Source organism: Ranitomeya imitator, chromosome 4 (assembly GCF_032444005.1).
Source record: "Ranitomeya imitator isolate aRanImi1 chromosome 4, aRanImi1.pri, whole genome shotgun sequence".
Lineage (NCBI taxonomy): Eukaryota > Metazoa > Chordata > Amphibia > Anura > Dendrobatidae > Ranitomeya > Ranitomeya imitator.
The window spans coordinates 143,779,934-143,797,351 of NC_091285.1; the positions used below are offsets into that span (position 1 = coordinate 143,779,934).

Genomic DNA, 17,418 nt, shown 5'->3' on the forward strand with positions numbered 1-17,418 from the left:
GGTGGAATTGATGGATACTGTACCAAAAAATTAAGTTTTAGAGCATTTTACCCTGCATTTCAATGGATATGTCTCACCAAACTTACCCTAAAAACATGACTATTTCTTACTGAAGAACCTTCATACTGGTAATTCTTCAAACTACACCAATGAATCTTTTTGAATCACAGAACAACCAAGTCTTTTGCTTGGATTGAACATGGTTAAAACAAAATTCTGCTTAAAGGGAGCCTGTCATATGAACAAACTCTATTAACCTTCAGATATGTGGTAAATTTGGCAGGTTAATAGTATTCTGAAACCATGCAGTTGCTGCACTGCCAGGAGGAAATTAACTTTATTCCTCCTGGCAGCCTTGGGCTTTCAGTCACGGAGGTACGACTGACATCGCTGCAGTCATCACTCAGTACCTACTGAGCGGCGATTGTAACCATGTCCATGAGCCACCAAGAACTAATGCTTTTTAAAGATTGGTTAAAAAATACATTTTATTTTTACAGATATAAAAACCACACAGGTTTATAAAAATACATAAAATGTAGTATTAATGGGGAAAAGACAAATGCAGGAAGAAAAGGGGTGGGTATGGCTTTAAAGTGGCATAATGTATGTCAAGTACGTAAGGGCTACAGCAATCAATGTGAAAAAAAAATCAGATATATTATTATTATTTATTTATATAACACCACTAATTCCATGGTGCTGTACATGAGAACGGGGTTACGTACAGAGTTATAGATATTGGTTACAGCAAACAAATTTACAATGACATACTGGTACAGAGGGGAGAGGACCCTGCCCTTGCGGACTTACATTCTACTGTATATATCCAGCCTAAATAGGTATACACATATGTTATCTGAGTATAATCTGTCAGCTCAACCTGCAGGCAATAGGGACCAAGCACCATATAATGTAAAGTGTGTAATCTTAATAGCATAAATATATATTGTACATGCAAAACTAAATAAGGTTTTTACATTTTTACCCTCCCCTGCTTCGTTACCCGCAAGTTACAAGTGCATTCCAGGGGACATTCTTCCTTTCGTTGGAACGCAATATTGCGGCTTATGTATGGACTTTATAATATGTTATTGTCATTGTGAGTTTGTTTAATACGTTATTGCAATGGCAATTAATATATAGGAGTGTGAGAATGTGTTATTGTATTTGAGAGAGGTATTGTGCCTCTCTGTCATTGGCCAATGACAAATATAAATAGCCTCTTCTCCAGCTACCCACCACCCCTGGACGAAGCTTTCTATAGCGAAACGCGCGTCAGGTGTGGTGGGTCCCTGGCTGCTGGTTTCCACAAGGTAATTAACATAATTGTAAGCATTTTATGAGCTCATGTATTATCCATGCTGTGTCTGCCTAGTGTCCTGGCACCGTATTTATTTTTGCATGCACAATATACTATTTATTTATACTATTAAGATTACACACTTTATATTATATGGTGTTTGATCCCTCTTGCCTGCAGGTTGAGCTGACGGATTATACTCATAAGATATGTGTGTATACCTATTTACGCTGGATATACGGTATACAGTATGTACTGTATATATCTGATTGCTGTAGCCCTTTACGTACTTGACATACATTATGCCACTTTAAAGCCACACCCACTCCTTTTCTTCCTGTATTTATCTTTTCCCCATTAGTACTATATTTTATGTATTTTTATAAACCTGTGTGGTTTTTATTTCTGTAAAAATAAAATTTATTTTTTAACTAATCTTAAAAAAGCATTAGTTTTGGTGGTTGCTATGGATACTGCTTTTTGTTGGAAATTATATAATTGGGCTCAGGTGTTCATGCCCATGAGCAGCTAACTGTACAGTGCATCAGTACTGAGCCGGCTGTCAGTCAGTGGCAGGAGCACTGTTACAGCTGATGTTCACTGTGTACTGAGTGGTGACTGAAGCCACGCCGGGGATGCCTCTGACTGAAAGCAGAAGGCTGCCAAGGAAAATAAAGTTAATTTCCTCCTGTATCCAGAATTCAGTACAGCCATCACACCGCTTCAGAACGCAAGTTAATAGCATTTTTTCACATGACAGGTTTAAGAAAAAAATAGTGCAATGCCTATACACAAATTATGTAAAGTATTGAAGCTTGGCCTCATTCATTTAAATGAAGCTATTCTTCAATATCAGATACAACCTGAACATGAAACTGTTTCTGAAGGAAAGCAGCTATGTTTTTCCAATCATATACAATCCATTTGAATGCAGTATTTCAGCTGAATGGCCCGAATTCATATGCTTCACAGACTGCAGGAAGTGTCATTGTTCAGGATGGCACATCTGGTAACGATTGTGCCGGGATGCTAGTGGATTGCACGCATATTTTAATGTTGCTTTTTCTCAGTAGAAAATAGAACAATCGCTTCTATATGGCTGATATGTGATCCAATATGTTTAGATTACATGTATCTATACAGTAAATAAGAACAATTCACGGACACATGGACATGGATACAATTTAATGGATCCACTCTGGGTGTTTTTTTTTCATACCAGAATAAATCAATGATGTCTGAAAGAGTTCTTAATAGAACACATGGCAAGGGATTGTCTTATGAGACATTCCCTGTAAAATTTTATCCCAAGATACACCACAAGAATAAATGAAGTATGCCATCAATATCTAATAGACAGCCTTTGGGACCTGCACCTACCTGAAGAACAAAACTATGTCTGGTTCCATCAGGAATGGAGTTGGGATCATGCACATATGCAGTGCCTTGCGAAAGTATTCAGTCCCCTGAAACTTTTCAACATTTTCCCACATATCATGCTTCAAACATAAAGATACCAAATGTAAATTTTTGGTGACGAATCAACAACAAGTGGAACACAATTGTGAAGCTGAACAAAATTTTTTGGTTATTTTAAATTTTTGTGGAAATTCAAAAACTGAAAAGCGGGGCGTGCAATATTATTCGGCCCCTTTACTTTCAGTGCAGCAAACTCACTCCAGAAGTTCATTGTGGATCTCTGAATGATCCATTGTTATCCTAAATGACTAATGATGATAAATATAAGCCACCTGTGTATAATCAAGTCTCCGTATAAATGCACCTGCTCTGTGATAGTCTCAGGGTTCTGTTTGAAGCACAGAGAGCATCATGGAGACCAAGGAACACAACAGGCAGGTCCCAGAAACTGTTGTGGAGAAGATTAAAGCCAGATTTGGATACAAAATGATTTCCAAAACTTTAAACATCCCAATGAGCACTGTGCAAGCAATCATATTGAAATGGAAGGAGTATCATACCACTGCAAATCTACCAAGACCCGGCCGTCCCTCTAAACTTTCTTCTCAAACAAGGAGAAAGACTGATCAGAGATGCAGCCAAGAGGCCCATGATCACTCTGGATGAACTGCAGAGATCTACAGCTGAGGTGGGACAGTCTGTCCATAGGACAACAATCAGTAGTACACTGCATAAATCTGGCCTTTATGGAAGAGTGGCAAGAAGAAAGCCATTTCTCAAAGATATCCATAAAAAGTGTAATTTAAAGTTTGCAGCAAGCCACCTGGGAGACACACCAAACATGTGGAAGAAGGTGTTCTGGTCAGATGAAACCAAAATCGAACTTTTTGGCAACAATGCCAAATGATATGTTTGGCGTAAAGGCAACACAGCTCATCACCCTGAACACACCATCCAAACTGTCAAACATGGTGGTGGCAGCATCATGGTTTGGGCCTGCTTTTCTTCAGCAGGGACAGGGAAGATGGTTAAAATTGATGGGAAGATGGATGGAGCCAAATACAGGACCATTCTTGAAGAAAACCTATCTCCAACAAGCCTCACTGAGCTCGAGCTGTTTGCCAAGGAAGAATGGGCAAGAATTTCTGTCTCTTGATGTACAAAACTGATAGAGACATACCCCAAGGGACTTGCAGCTGTAAATGCAGTAAAAGGTGGCGCAACAAAGTATTAAGTTAAAGGGGCCGAATAATATTGCACGCCCCACTTTTCAGTTTTTGAATTTCCACAAAAAATTAAAGTAACCAATACATTTCGTTCAACTTCACAATTGTGTTCCACTTCTTGTTGATTCTTCACCAAATATTTACATTTGGTATCTTTATGTTTGAAGCATGATATGTGGGAAAAGTTTGAAAAGTTCCAGGGGGCTGAATACTTTCGCAAGGGACTGTAGCTCTCTCCATCCAGTTCCATGAGAACGCTGAAGATAGATGAGCACACTCGGCCACAAACATTAAAGATGTAAAAATCCCTATTAAGAGAAGCCTTTTTAACAATATTTCTTCCTTTCATTACATGTCTTGCAGTTGGTGGGGGTAGAGATCTTATGACCCTCACTGATAACTCAAAGAAATTCTCTGAGGCCTGCTGGTCAGCAGGCAGAAACCCTTGAGTGTATAAGCCCAGACACCACAGTGTGAACATGCTTTTGCCAGAGCTCACATACATATTCTGCGTATTAAGTAGTACACTTGAGAGCAGTTCTTTGAGCAATTGGTGGGATCTCAGGCCCTAAACCCCCAGACATTTGACCAAGGGAAAATATATTACAGATATATAAGCTTGTAAGTAACAGAAATGATCCCAGAAGTGACAATTAATTAGAAGTAGATTGACAAATTACAAAAAAGATCTCTTACCTCCTAAAGCTTGTTTCATAACAAAATCCATGGTCCTCTGATGAGTTCTGCCCTGATGGTCAAAGAGGAATTCTCATTCAGCACAGTGGGAAGGAGACACTATAAGAAAAAGACGGAAAACATTAAATGTTTAATATTCCAAGCAAAACAATAACACATGACATTTTACTGTTAATGTATTACAAAAGTACAGTATATAGAGCCTGTATGTCCATTGCTACTAGTGTCAAGTGTTGCATCTTCAATCGCCATTTCTACTAGAAGCTATGTGAATATTAACTTCTTTCCCTGAATCATGAGAAGCGTATATCCCAATATTTTTCTACATTGTAAAATGTAAATAAGATAATTACAGTGGATATACTGGTCTCATTAAGGGAATGTAAAATCAGAATCACAAGAAGCTCCGCTTACACTTCTGTTGACATTTTCTAACAATTTCCATTGGGGGTTCCTATATTTTTAGATTAGTATTCTATGTTTGTAACACATGGCAGCAGAAACTTCTTAATTACATGTAATTGAGCACTTGACACTTTTTCTAGCAAAAATAGACACTTGGATTATTTTTGCAAGGAACTATTATAAGAATTAGAGAAGCAGCAACACAGAACCTGGAGCATATAAAGAAGAGGGATATATGTGACCTGATGAACAAAAAACAGCAATTCTGGCATTTTTAATTTTCTTACATCATTATCTAAAAACATACCATGTACTACCAATTATGAGTACTCTTTTATTACCTTTTTTTACTTTTTATTCTCACTGTAGAGTACTGTTACTTCAGTGTATTATGACTTTTAGGCCGGAATCACACATGTGAGTGTGATGCGGGAAACTCGCACGAGTCTCTCGCCTCAATAATCGTCACTGGCACCTGTTCTCGGGACTGGAGCGTTCAGGTGCATAGAAATACATACAGCCGCATACTCCGGTCCGTGTGTCGGTGGCAGTGCCAGGTATTGATGCCAGAGACTCGCGCGAGTTTCTTGCATCACACTCGCAAGTGTGACCCCACTGGAACTGGAAGCCGGCAATCCATTCATGCTGCCCAAACGATGAGTCTGACATCACGATTGGAGCTAGGTATATTTTTCTCTCAAATGTTCTAGCATTTCAGAGAAAGCATTGTTTGAAGAGCCGGCTGGAGACTGTAGTAAGACATCGCATTATATTTGATCAACAGGTCTCTGCTATGTGAGTACATTGGGAAAGACCTGTCACTCCACTTAGAGCAGTGTGGTGAGAAGCTGGCTGAAGGCCACACCATGTTCTTCAAAACTATGTATTCTTTTGTGTGTTTCAGAAAAACATACCTGGCTGCAGTCGTGCAGGCAGGCTCTGATTTAAGCTACTTGTAGTTTGAGAAGCATAAATTGAATGATAGGTTGCCTTGTAGCCCAAGCTTTTGCAGTTCCTAATAGGTGTACCAAAATAACGGATCTGCAGGTCATTAGTAGACCAGAAATTGCGATGATAACCCATTGGCGGCAGAGCATCTCTGTTTATCCACTTAGAAGCTGCTATCACTGTAAGTGGCAGCTAAGTGGTTAAATGATTGAAAAGATAGTTATTTCCAATCCTGGCCTTTGAAGAAGAACGTGCGCTAATACAGCCATAGATGGCGGCTCATACATCATACGATGGGAGGCACAAACCACTGAAACAATCTTTTCCTAAGATTGACACATGAAACATCAGTCTTACAGAAGTGCTACCATCAACATTTTTATCCTCTTAATTCGCAATTATCATATTATATAGCACTGTATACTGACAATTGCTTATTTTGCCTTTCTACTCAACTAATTATTCTGTTTTTCATTAGGTCTATTACATCACATGTTTAAAAGCTGACTGAGTCCGCTCTGTGTAGAAACAGGAGGATTTCCCCGTATGAGTCATAAATTACTGTAAAAGTTTATGGCAGGGGGAAAGATGGAGCAGTTGGGTCAGGAGGTGAAGAGGGGAGCATAGAAAAGAGAAGGATTAACTGAGTAGAAAGGCAAAATGAGCAAATGTAAGTTCACAGTGCTATATAATATGATTGCAATATATTAAGCGGATACAAACTTTGATGGGAGTGCTTCTTTAATAAGCATGGGCCATTATCTATTTCAAGGGGCGTAATTATAATAGATGTAGGGGTTTCCATTGCACCTGGGCATTAGAGCCTATGGGGCACAAAAAAATAATTTGACCCATATGAAAAGACTATTACTATTACGTGCCCTATGATAGTTGGGGGCCCTGTTGGAAATTTTGCAACACAAACTTTAAGCTATGCCACTGGATATTTCTATCTATCTATCTATCTATCTATCTATCTATCTATCTATCTATCTATCTATCTATCTATCTATCTATCTATCTATTCATCTTTTTCTAGTTAATGAGATTAATAATAAACTATCATTGAGATCACAGACAGTGTGCCAGGGTTACAAAAAGTACATTTGACATGATGAGTCTGATGTAATAACCTTGGAGAACCTGGTAAATTATATGATACGCATCTGTAAAGTCGAGATAGCTGTAGTGATTTTAATCGTTTCAGGAGTACCCTAAGGCCGGGATCACACATGCGAGAAACACGTCCGTGTCTCGCATGTGAAATCCAAGCTCTGGTGCCAGCACTGTGGAGCGGAGCGTGCGGCCGCATAGCAACACATGGAGCCGCACGCTCCGCTCTGGAGTGCAGGCGCCAGAGCTTGGATTTCACATGCGAGACACGGACGTGTTTCTCGCATGTGTGATCCCGGCCTAACAGTGTTCTGCATTCCAAACCAAGTCCCAATTATCTCAATTATTGAATGTGATAGGAATTATTCGAATCTTGTTGCTCTTTTATGCAGGTGGCGCTTAACCTATAAATGGTATCACATCCAAGCCTTTTATCTTTTTTATAATTTACCGCATGAAATAATCTGCACTGTGTGTACATTTCAGTTACAGATATTAACCATAAACTGGCAACAGATATACAGTACAGACCAAAAGTTTGTACACACCTCATTTAAAGATTTTTCTGTATTTTCATGACTATGAAAATTGTAAATTCACAGTGAAGGCATCAAAACCATGAATTAACACATGCGGAATTATATACTTAAAAAAGAAGTGTGAAACAACTGAAAATATCTACTATATAATTGTCTAAGGGTCACTTCCGTCTTTCTGTCTGTCCTTCTGTCTGTCTGTCTGTCACAGATATTCATTGGTCGCGGCCTCTGTCTGTCATGGAAATCCAAGTCGCTGATTGGTCGTGGCAAAATGCCCACGACCAATCCGCAACGGGCACAGTCCGCCGGCAAAATGGCCACTCCTTCCTCCCCGCAGTCAGTGCCCGCTCCATACTCCTCTCCAGTCAGCCCTCACACAGGGTTAATGCCAGCGTTAATGGACCGCGGTGTAACGCACTCCATTAATGCAGCTATTAACACTGTGTGACCAACTTTTTACTATTGATGCTGCGTATGCAGCATCAATAGTAAAAAGATCTAATGTTACAAATAATAATAATTTAAAAAAAATGTTATTCTCACCCTCCGACTTCGCGCCCTGTCCTCGACAGTGCAAGCGGCAGGTTCCGGTGCCAATGATGCTATGTGAGAAGGACCTGCCATGACGTCACGGTCATGTGACCGTGACAGCATCACAGGTCCTGCGCTCATACCAACCCTGGGACCGGAAGCTGCCGCGTGCACCCCACACAGGCGCCAGGACTACAAGGGGCCTTCGGAAGGTGAGTATATGTTTATTTTTTTATTTTGAGTCTTTTTTAACCTGTTACATACGTGGCTGGGTAATATACTACATGGCTGGGCAATATACTAAGTGACTGGCCAATATACTACGTGACTGGGCAGTATACTATGTGTCTGTGCTGTATACTACGTGGCTCTGTGCTGTATACTATGTTGCTGTGCAATATACTATGTGGCTGGGAAATATACTACGTGACTGGGAAATATACTACGTCACTGGGCAATATACTACGTCACTGGGCAATATACTACGTGACTGGGCAATATACTATGTGGCTGGGCAATATACTACGTAGCTGGGCAATATACTACGTAGCTGGGCAATATAGTACGTGACTGGGCAATATACTACGTGGCTGGGGAATATACTACGTGGTTGGGCAATATACTACGTGGCTGTGCAATATACTACGTGGACATGCATATTCTAGAATACCCGATGCATTAGAATCGGGCCACCATCTAGTGTCTTATATTCTAGGTTCTTCAAAGTAGCAACCTTTTGCTAGGATGACTGCTTTGCACACTCTTGGCATTCTCTTGATGAGCTTCAAGAGGTAGTCACCGGAAATGGTCTTCCAACAATCTTGAAGGCGTTCCCAGAGTTGCTTAGCACTTGTTGGACCTTTTGCCTTCACTCTGCGGTCCAGCTCACCCCAAACCATCTCGTTTGGGTTCAGGTCTGGCGACTGTGGAAGCCAGGTCATCTGGCGTAGCACCCCATCGCTCTCCTTCTTGGTCAAATAGCCCTTACACAGCCTGGAGGTGTGTTTGGGGTCATTGTCCTGTTGAAAAATAATGATCCAGCTAAGCGCAAACCGGAAGGAATAGCATCCCACTGCAAGATGCTGTGGTAGCCATGCTGGTTCAGTATGCCTTCAATTTTGAATAAATCCCCAACAGTGTCACCAGCACAGCACCCCCACACCATCACACCTCCTCCTCCATGCTTCACGATGGGAGCCAGGCATGTAGAGTCCATCCATTCACCTTTTCTGCGTCGCACAAAGACACGGTGTTTGGAACCAAAGATCTCAAATTTGGACTCATCACACCAAAGCACAGATTTCCACTGGTCTAATGTCCATTCCTTGTGTTCTTTAGCCCAAACAAGTCTCTTCTGCTTGTTGCCTGTCCTTAGCAGTGGTTTCCTAGCAGCTATTTTACCATGAAGGCCTGCTGCACAAAGTCTCCTTTTAACAGTTGTTGTAGAGATGTGTCTGCTGCTAGAACTCTGTGTGGCATTGACCTGGTCTCTAATCTGAGCTGCTGTTAACCTGCGATTTCTGAGGCTGGTGACTAGGATAAACCTATCCTCACTCCTCAGAAGCAGAGGTGACTCTTGGTCTTCCTTTCCTGGGGCGGTCCTCATGTGAGCCAGTTTCTATGTAGAGCTTGATGGTTTTTGCCACTGCACTTTGGGACACTTTCAAAGTTTTCCCAATTTTTCGGACTGACTGACCTTCATTTCTTAAAGTAATGATGGCCACTTGTTTTTCTTTACTTAGCTGCTTTTTTCTTGCCATAATACAAATTCTAACAGTCTATTCAGTAGGACTATCAGCTGTGTATCCACCAGACACCTGCTCAACACAGCTGATGGTCCCAACCCCATTTAAAAGGCCAGAAATCCCTCTTATTAAACCTGACAGGGCACACCTGTGAAATTAAAACCATTTTCGGTGACTACCTCTTGAAGCTCAGAGAATGCCAAGAGTGTGCAAAGCAGGCATCAAAGAAAAAGGTGGCTACTTTGAAGAACCTAGAATATAAGACATATTTTCAGTTGTTTCACACTTTTTTAAGTATATAATTTCACAAGTGTAAATTTAGAGTTTTGATGCCTTCAGTGTGAATTTAAAATTTTCATAGTCATGAAAATGCAGAAAAATCTTTAAATGAGAAGGTGTGTTCAAACGTTTGGTCTGTACTGTATGTGATCCATTTGCTCAATTGTGATTGCTGGCATGCTTGGGCTTTTCATGTGAATGCAGCCCTATGTCAGGAAATTCCAGACTCACTTTCATAGTTTTTTAGAAATGTAGTTTTTTTCCAACAAAACAAATCTTTACAGACTAAATTATTTGATAGACTCTTGTGCATGTAAAACTAGCACAAACTCCAAAAGCAAGAAATGAGACATGTCTGACTCTGGCTCTGTGTTAGGACTGAGCTTTACGTTCTCCATGCTCCAGTGACGAATGTCACTTATACACACAGTGCTGCCTCCTCTATATCTTCTCTCACATTCTGTGGCCTGATAAATGTTTGTTTGATGTGTCAGAGGTGTATCTAGGGAGGGGAACAGCCAGGGGTGTATACCCCGGACTCAGCTGGCAGGTGGGCGCAGTTAGGCCACCTAATGCGGTGGTCCAAAGTGTCTCCCCGCAGACTGCGTTCTGCCACCCTCCCTCCCTGGACTGGGAGTTGGCAGTTCTCTGAGCCAGCTGTCAAGCTATAATAATAAATAATAATAATAATAATAATATGTCAGTTGTTTCAATTTGAACCCTGATTCTGATCAGAGGTTGATTGCTGGCTTTTTAGTATACTGCTTCCTACTCCACCTACTATGTCCTTCTGACCTGCCTGGACATTGTCTCAATCATTTAATTCCCCAAAGATATATTAGAATGGAATAAGGCTTCCAATTACCTTAATCATCTACCTTCGACAACCAGTCACATGCCGACACTCGTACAATTATATTTTTACTCTCACATTTTATTAAACAATTCTCCAATTCTTTTTAATAAAACATGTTGCTTACATGATGAACAAATGTAAATTTGAAAAAAAAAATGAAATTTTGACTCCATTATAAACTAATGACTATGGATGTCATGATGATTATTAACTTAGAGATATTTCATTAGAATAAGGAGTTTTCTTCTTTACCATGTCACTAGATTAATAGTTAATTAATACATTACATCAGCTGTTTTCAGGCCCAACTGACATTTCTCAAACACTCCAAAACCATGGCAACGTCTCCCCTAACAAAACAGAAAACTGCACAAGTTGTTTTTCTTAATAATTTATCCAAAAATATTTTATCCAGTATATATACACAAGTAATAGAAATAACTTTGCAGTGAATTCACCACTGTGAGCAAATTATCCAGCCTCTGAGGCTTGAGAAAGGAGGATGTCCCCAGAAACATCGCCGCAGGTGACTACCTCATCGTCGGTCAGTGTCTCTGCTCTCTTAGGCTAGTTTCACATTTGCAGTCAGGAGGGCTGCAGATGGCTGCCTATTTCCTCCTTTCTTCCTCCCTGAAGCTCTGCTTACGCTCCGCCTAATTCTGTATGCGTCCCGCGTTTCCCTGTGTACCTATCTTTAACATTGGGTACACAGGGACATGCGTTGTATGTGGATGCGTCTGCATGCGGCGATTTGATGTGTGTGGTGACCGCTTCTTTTGAGGTCCATACTGTTAGACTCTTCAAACCCTTCTCACTGTGACTAGTGGATATGTATCACCCTCTAATCATAACCAACCAGTTCCAGGATCAGTTTGCGACCAGGATTTGCACTTACTATTCTGTGACATTGGAAAGTCCTCTGGATGAACAGCACCTGCTTTATGTAGATGATGATGACAACCCTTTCAAAGGTGGTCCAAGCGTTAGTGGAGAAAATCACTTTCAACAGAAGACTTCATCAACATTAAGTTCATGCTCAAAAATTCTAACACTGCTTTCCATCTGGCCTAAAAATTAAACTTCACCACCCTCATCACATCAATCAGCCAACAATCCAAGACGACTCTTTAAAAATGTCCACTACCTTCTGAGCCCTAAATGACAGGCTGCCATCACCAACATCAGTGCAGACAATCTGGCCAGTTATTTCCAAGAAAAAAAATCAACCATATCCGTTAGGACATGTTTGCTGAATCCCCTCAGAGATTAGATCCCCTTTCCTCCCACACCTGAAGTCCACTTTCCACATTTCAACCTGTCACAGAGCAAGAAGATATCAGGCTCCTCACTTCTTGTTGCTCTACAACTTGTAGCTATGACCCCATTCCTTCACATCTCATTCAATCCCTCTCCCAAGCTGACATTGCCCACCTAACTAAAATATTTAACATCTCTCTTTCTTTCGGTATCTTTTCCTCTTCATTCAAAAATGCTGTCATAACTTCTTTACTAAAACCATCCTTCGAGCAGAACTGCACTGCTAACTACAGATCGTTTTTTAAACTTCCTTTCATCTCTAAACTCCTGGAACGCCTGGTCCACTCTTGTCTAATCCGCTATCTCTCAGATAACTCTCTTCTTGACCCTTTACAATCCAGCTTCCTTTCTATACACTCTACAGAAACTGATCTTTCTAAAGTCACTAATGATGTATTAAAGAGAATCTGTCACCCCATTTTAGGCCTATAAGCTAAGGCCACCGGCACCAGGGGTTATCTACAGCATTCTGTAATGCTTTAGATAAGCCCCCGATGTAACCTGAAAGAGAAGAAAAACAAGTTATATTATACTCACCCAGGGGTGGTCCCGGTGCGGTCCGGTCCGACGGGCATCGAGGTCCGGGTCCAGCACCTCCCATCTTCATACGATGACGTCTTCTTTTTTTCCTGCCGCGGCTCCTGCTCAAAATGGCAGACAAAGTACGCCTGCGCCTAGATCTCTCTGCAGAATTTGACATTGTGGATCACCAGCTCCTCCTCACTATGCTCCGCTCTATCGGGCTCAAGGACACCGTTCTCTCCTGGTTCTCCTCCTATCTTACTGACTGCTCCTCCACTGAATCTTTTGCTGGCTTTCATTCCTCTAGTCTTCCCCTAACTATTGGGGCTCTCAAGGCCCATTCCTAGGCCCCGTCCTCTTCTCTTTATTCATCATCTTCTGGACTACTGCATCTCTCAACTGATTTGTCTATCTCTTACTAAACTTTCTCCTCTTCAATCCATTCTGAATGTTAGGATCATATTTCTGTCTGGTGGCTTCACTGACACCTCCACTTTGTGCCAGTCACTGCAGTGGTTACGCATCCATTAAAGAGAAAAATATAAACTTATCTCTCTCTCACCCACAAAGCTCTAAACAGTTCTGCACCATCATACATCTCCTCCCTCATTTCTGTCTATCGCCGTACCAGTGCTCTCCTTTCCCCCCAGATGATCCGATTAATACCTGGCCCCCACATTATTAAGCATGCTTTAAAAATACTTCTTTTTAGGCACGCTTATCACCTCGCTTTACTAATCTAACAGTTCCCTATTCCCTCTTTCTAAAGTTACTAGTCCCTACTAATTATCTGTCTCCGCATCCTCCATGCATCCAATAGCTCTAGGTAACTGTACCTAGACAGATCCTGGCTGATGGCCGGATGATGAATCCTATTTGAAATGCCCTATTTATTATAATGATGGCCGAACTGTACATAACTAGCACTGTGTACCTATTGTGTCCCCCTATTTCCTTATAGATTGTAAGCTTGTGAGCAGGGCCCTCACTCCTCCTGTAACTGTCTAATTATGTGTTACTCTGTAGTGTCTTTATTTTCTGTACATGACCCCCTCAATTGCAAATTTCTACAGAAGAATAATAATAATCTTTATTTTTATATAGCGCTAACATATTCAGCTGCGCTTTACAGTTTGCACACATTATCATCGTTGTCCCCTATGGGGCTCACAATCTAGAACCCCAATCAGTATGTTTTTTTTAATATATAGGTGCTATATACACACGTGGTCAAAAATTTTGGTACCCCTCGTTTATTGACAGAAGACCCACAATGATCACAGAAATAACTTGAATCTGACAAAAGTAACAATAAATAAAATATCTATGAAAATGAACAAATGAAAGTCAGACATTGTTTTTAACTATGCTTCCATAGAAGTTATAAAAAATAAAATTCATGAACTAGGCCTGGACAGAAATGATGGTACCCCTGTGCTGTTTAGTGACATGGTGTGTGTCATACTCAACATGGACCAGAGGAAGCAAGGAAAGGGTTGTCTCAGGAGATTAGAAAGAAAATTATAGACAAACATGTAAAAGGTAAAAATTATAAGACCATCTCCAAGCAGCTTGATGTCCCTGTGACTACAGTTGCTCAAATTATTCAGAAATTTAAGATCCATAGGACTGTAGCTATCCTCCCTGGACGTGGCCGCAGGAGGAAAATTGATGACAAATCAAAGAGACTGATAATACGAATGGTAACAAAAAAACGTCTAAACAGATTAAAGGTGAACTTCAAGCTCAAGGATCATCAGTGTTAGATCCGTCATTGTATGAGTCAAAGTGGACTTCATGGTAGACAACTAAGGAGGACTCCATTATTGAAAAACAAAATCATAAAAAAGCCAGACTGGAATTTGCCAAACTACATGTTGACAAGCCACAAAGCTTCTGGGAGAATGTCCTTTGGACAGATGAGGCAAAAATGGAACTTTTCGGCAAGGCACATCAGCTCTATGTTTACAGATGGAAAAATGGAGCATATCAAGAAAAGAACACTGTTCTTACTGTGAAACATGGAGGAGGCTCTGTTATGTTCTGGGGCTGCTTTGCTGCACATGGCACAGGGTGTCTACAATCTGTGCAGGGAACAATGAAATCTCAAGACTATCAAGGGATTCTAGAGAGAAATGTGCTGCCCAGTGTCTGAAAGCTTGGTCTCAGTCGCAGGTCATGGGTCTTGCAACAGGATATTGACCCAAAACACACAGCTAAAAACACCCAAGAATGGCTTAGAGGAAAACATTGGACTATTCTGAAGTGGCCTTCTATGAGCCCTGACCTAAATCCAATTGAGCATCTTTGGAAAGAGCTGAAACATGTCATCTGGAAAAGGAAACCTTCACCTTGCAGTGATTGCCTCAAAAGGTCGTGTAACAAAATATTAAGTTAAGGGTATTATTTCTGTCCAGGCCTATTTCATGAGGTTTATTTTCTAAATAATTATGTGGAAGCATGATTGAAAAGTAATGTCTGACTTTCATTTGTTCATTTTCACAGTTCTTTAATTTATTACTTTTGTCAGATTCAAGTTATTTCTGTGACCATAGTGGGTTTTTCTGTCATTAAATGAGGGGTAGCAACAATTTTGACTACATGTGTAAGTATAATTATTTTTATTATTATTATTATTACTACTTTTATTATGCAAAAACTATAAAGATGACTATCAAGGGCACTGGAGGTTCCTTTTTTTCCATCATACAACCTGTAGTTGAATGTTAAAGTCTGATCCTTGTGTCAATAGTGACAACTGCTTAAATAAAATGTTACATCCTAAGTTTTTTTTTTTACCATATACTAAAATATCCTTTTTTTCTAGTTTGTTTTTATTTTAGCTCTAAATGGATCATATGGGACCATTTTCTAGGTACACTCGGTGACCTGTGCAGGAGTCATTGCGCAGTGAGATGGAGAAGGTGAGCTGTGACTATAGCCTAATAATAATAATAGCCTAATAACAAAAGTTGATCATTTCTTATCTATATATAAGTATTACCTTTCATTGTAATCTTGGTAATAATGCCAATGAGATGATTACTGGAAAGTGATATCTGCAGACCAAGACGAGTCAGTCTATAGTGAGAAGTAGCAATCAGTATAAAAGTTATAAGAGCTACTGTGGCTGCGAGCCACCCCTTTAGGGTATGTGCACACGTTGCGGATTCTCTGCGAATCCGCAGAGTTTTTTGAGGTGCAGAAACACTGCAGATCCACAACTGATTTACAGTACAATGTAAATCAATGAGAAAAAAAAATGCTGTGCCCACTTTGCGGAAAATCAGCTGCGGAAACGCTGCAGTTTAAAAGAGGTAGCATGTCACTTCATTTTTGTGAATCTGCAGCATTTTTTCTACCCATTCCAGTATAGAAAACCACAGGGGTTAAAACGCTGCGGAAATGCCCAAAAAACACGACAAATTCGCAGGTGCGTTTTCTGCCAGGAGAGGCAGAATCCGCACCCCAAATTCCAAAGCCTAATCCGCAATGTGTGCACGTAGCCTTAAAGGGAACCTGTCACCTGAATTTGGCGGGACCGGTTTTCGGTCATATGGGCGGAGTTTTCAGGTGTTTGATTCACCCTTTCCTTACCTGCTGGCCAGCATGCAGCCAGCAGGAAAGGAAAGGGTGAATCAAACACCTGAAAACTCCGCCCATATGACCGAAAACCGGTCCCGCTAAATTCAGGTGACAGGTTCCCTTTAATGCCCAGTTATTACATCACATGGTTGTAGAGAAGCCAATCAGTTAGGACCATCACAGCCAGCATAAAAGATGAGTTTTGGCCAAGGTGTGCCTTATTAGATTTGCACACTAAGCATATTACCCAAGCCCATTTTCCTCACACGAGAAAGAGGCAACACTCTATATAAATTAATAATCTATATTTTCATATAGCACTAACATATTCCACAGCACTTTACAGTTTTGCATACATTATCATCACTGTCCCAGTTGGGGATCACAATCTAAATTCCCTACAGTATGGGTTAGGTGTCGAGTTCCCGCCTCTGCACAGGGGGAAGCTCAAACTATCTCCGCTGCGGTCTCCCATTTTTCTCCAGCCACAGTGGAGCCTGCTCAGCAGAGATGGCAGTCCCGGCGTCTAGCTTAGGCTGATACTGGACAACTGGTTACTGCTACCCTTCCAGGCTGTGTCTTTGTAGCCAGCAGAGATCAGCAGCTAGCAGGTCTTTCTGGGACTAAGTCCTGCTTTTCTCATACTGAGCATGCCCACAGGACCACCTCCCATTGGAGGTCAGGGGTCACATGCTCAGGTCCTGTTGCGGCTCCTATTGGTCCATCTGGAAGGTCTTGTAGCACTGCCGCTATAAAAGGTTTGCATGGTCACTCGGCCATGCTCTAGTGTACATTTGAAAATGTGTGTGTGTTCATGAGTGCAAGTCGTTCTTTAATCATCCCCTCCCTTGTGTATAACTGCTCGGAGAAGGTGGCTGTCTGCTATCAGCACAAAAACACACAAAACAGCATCTAATTGCTGTGACCGCCAGTG

General features: G+C 40.9%; 1 protein-coding gene across 3 annotated transcripts in view; it reads right to left on the reverse strand.

The window, feature by feature from the left end:
* The window catches only part of CPLX2 (complexin 2), a 306,505-nt gene that overhangs the window by 58,310 nt on the left and 230,777 nt on the right, over positions 1 to 17,418 (reverse strand). For all 3 annotated transcript variants that reach the window (XM_069763989.1, XM_069763990.1, XM_069763988.1), the window contains one exon: positions 4,645 to 4,743. In XM_069763989.1, the coding sequence (XP_069620090.1) occupies positions 4,645 to 4,675 (31 nt within the window). In that variant the 5' untranslated portion in view covers positions 4,676 to 4,743. The remainder of the gene's footprint in view (positions 1 to 4,644; positions 4,744 to 17,418) is intronic.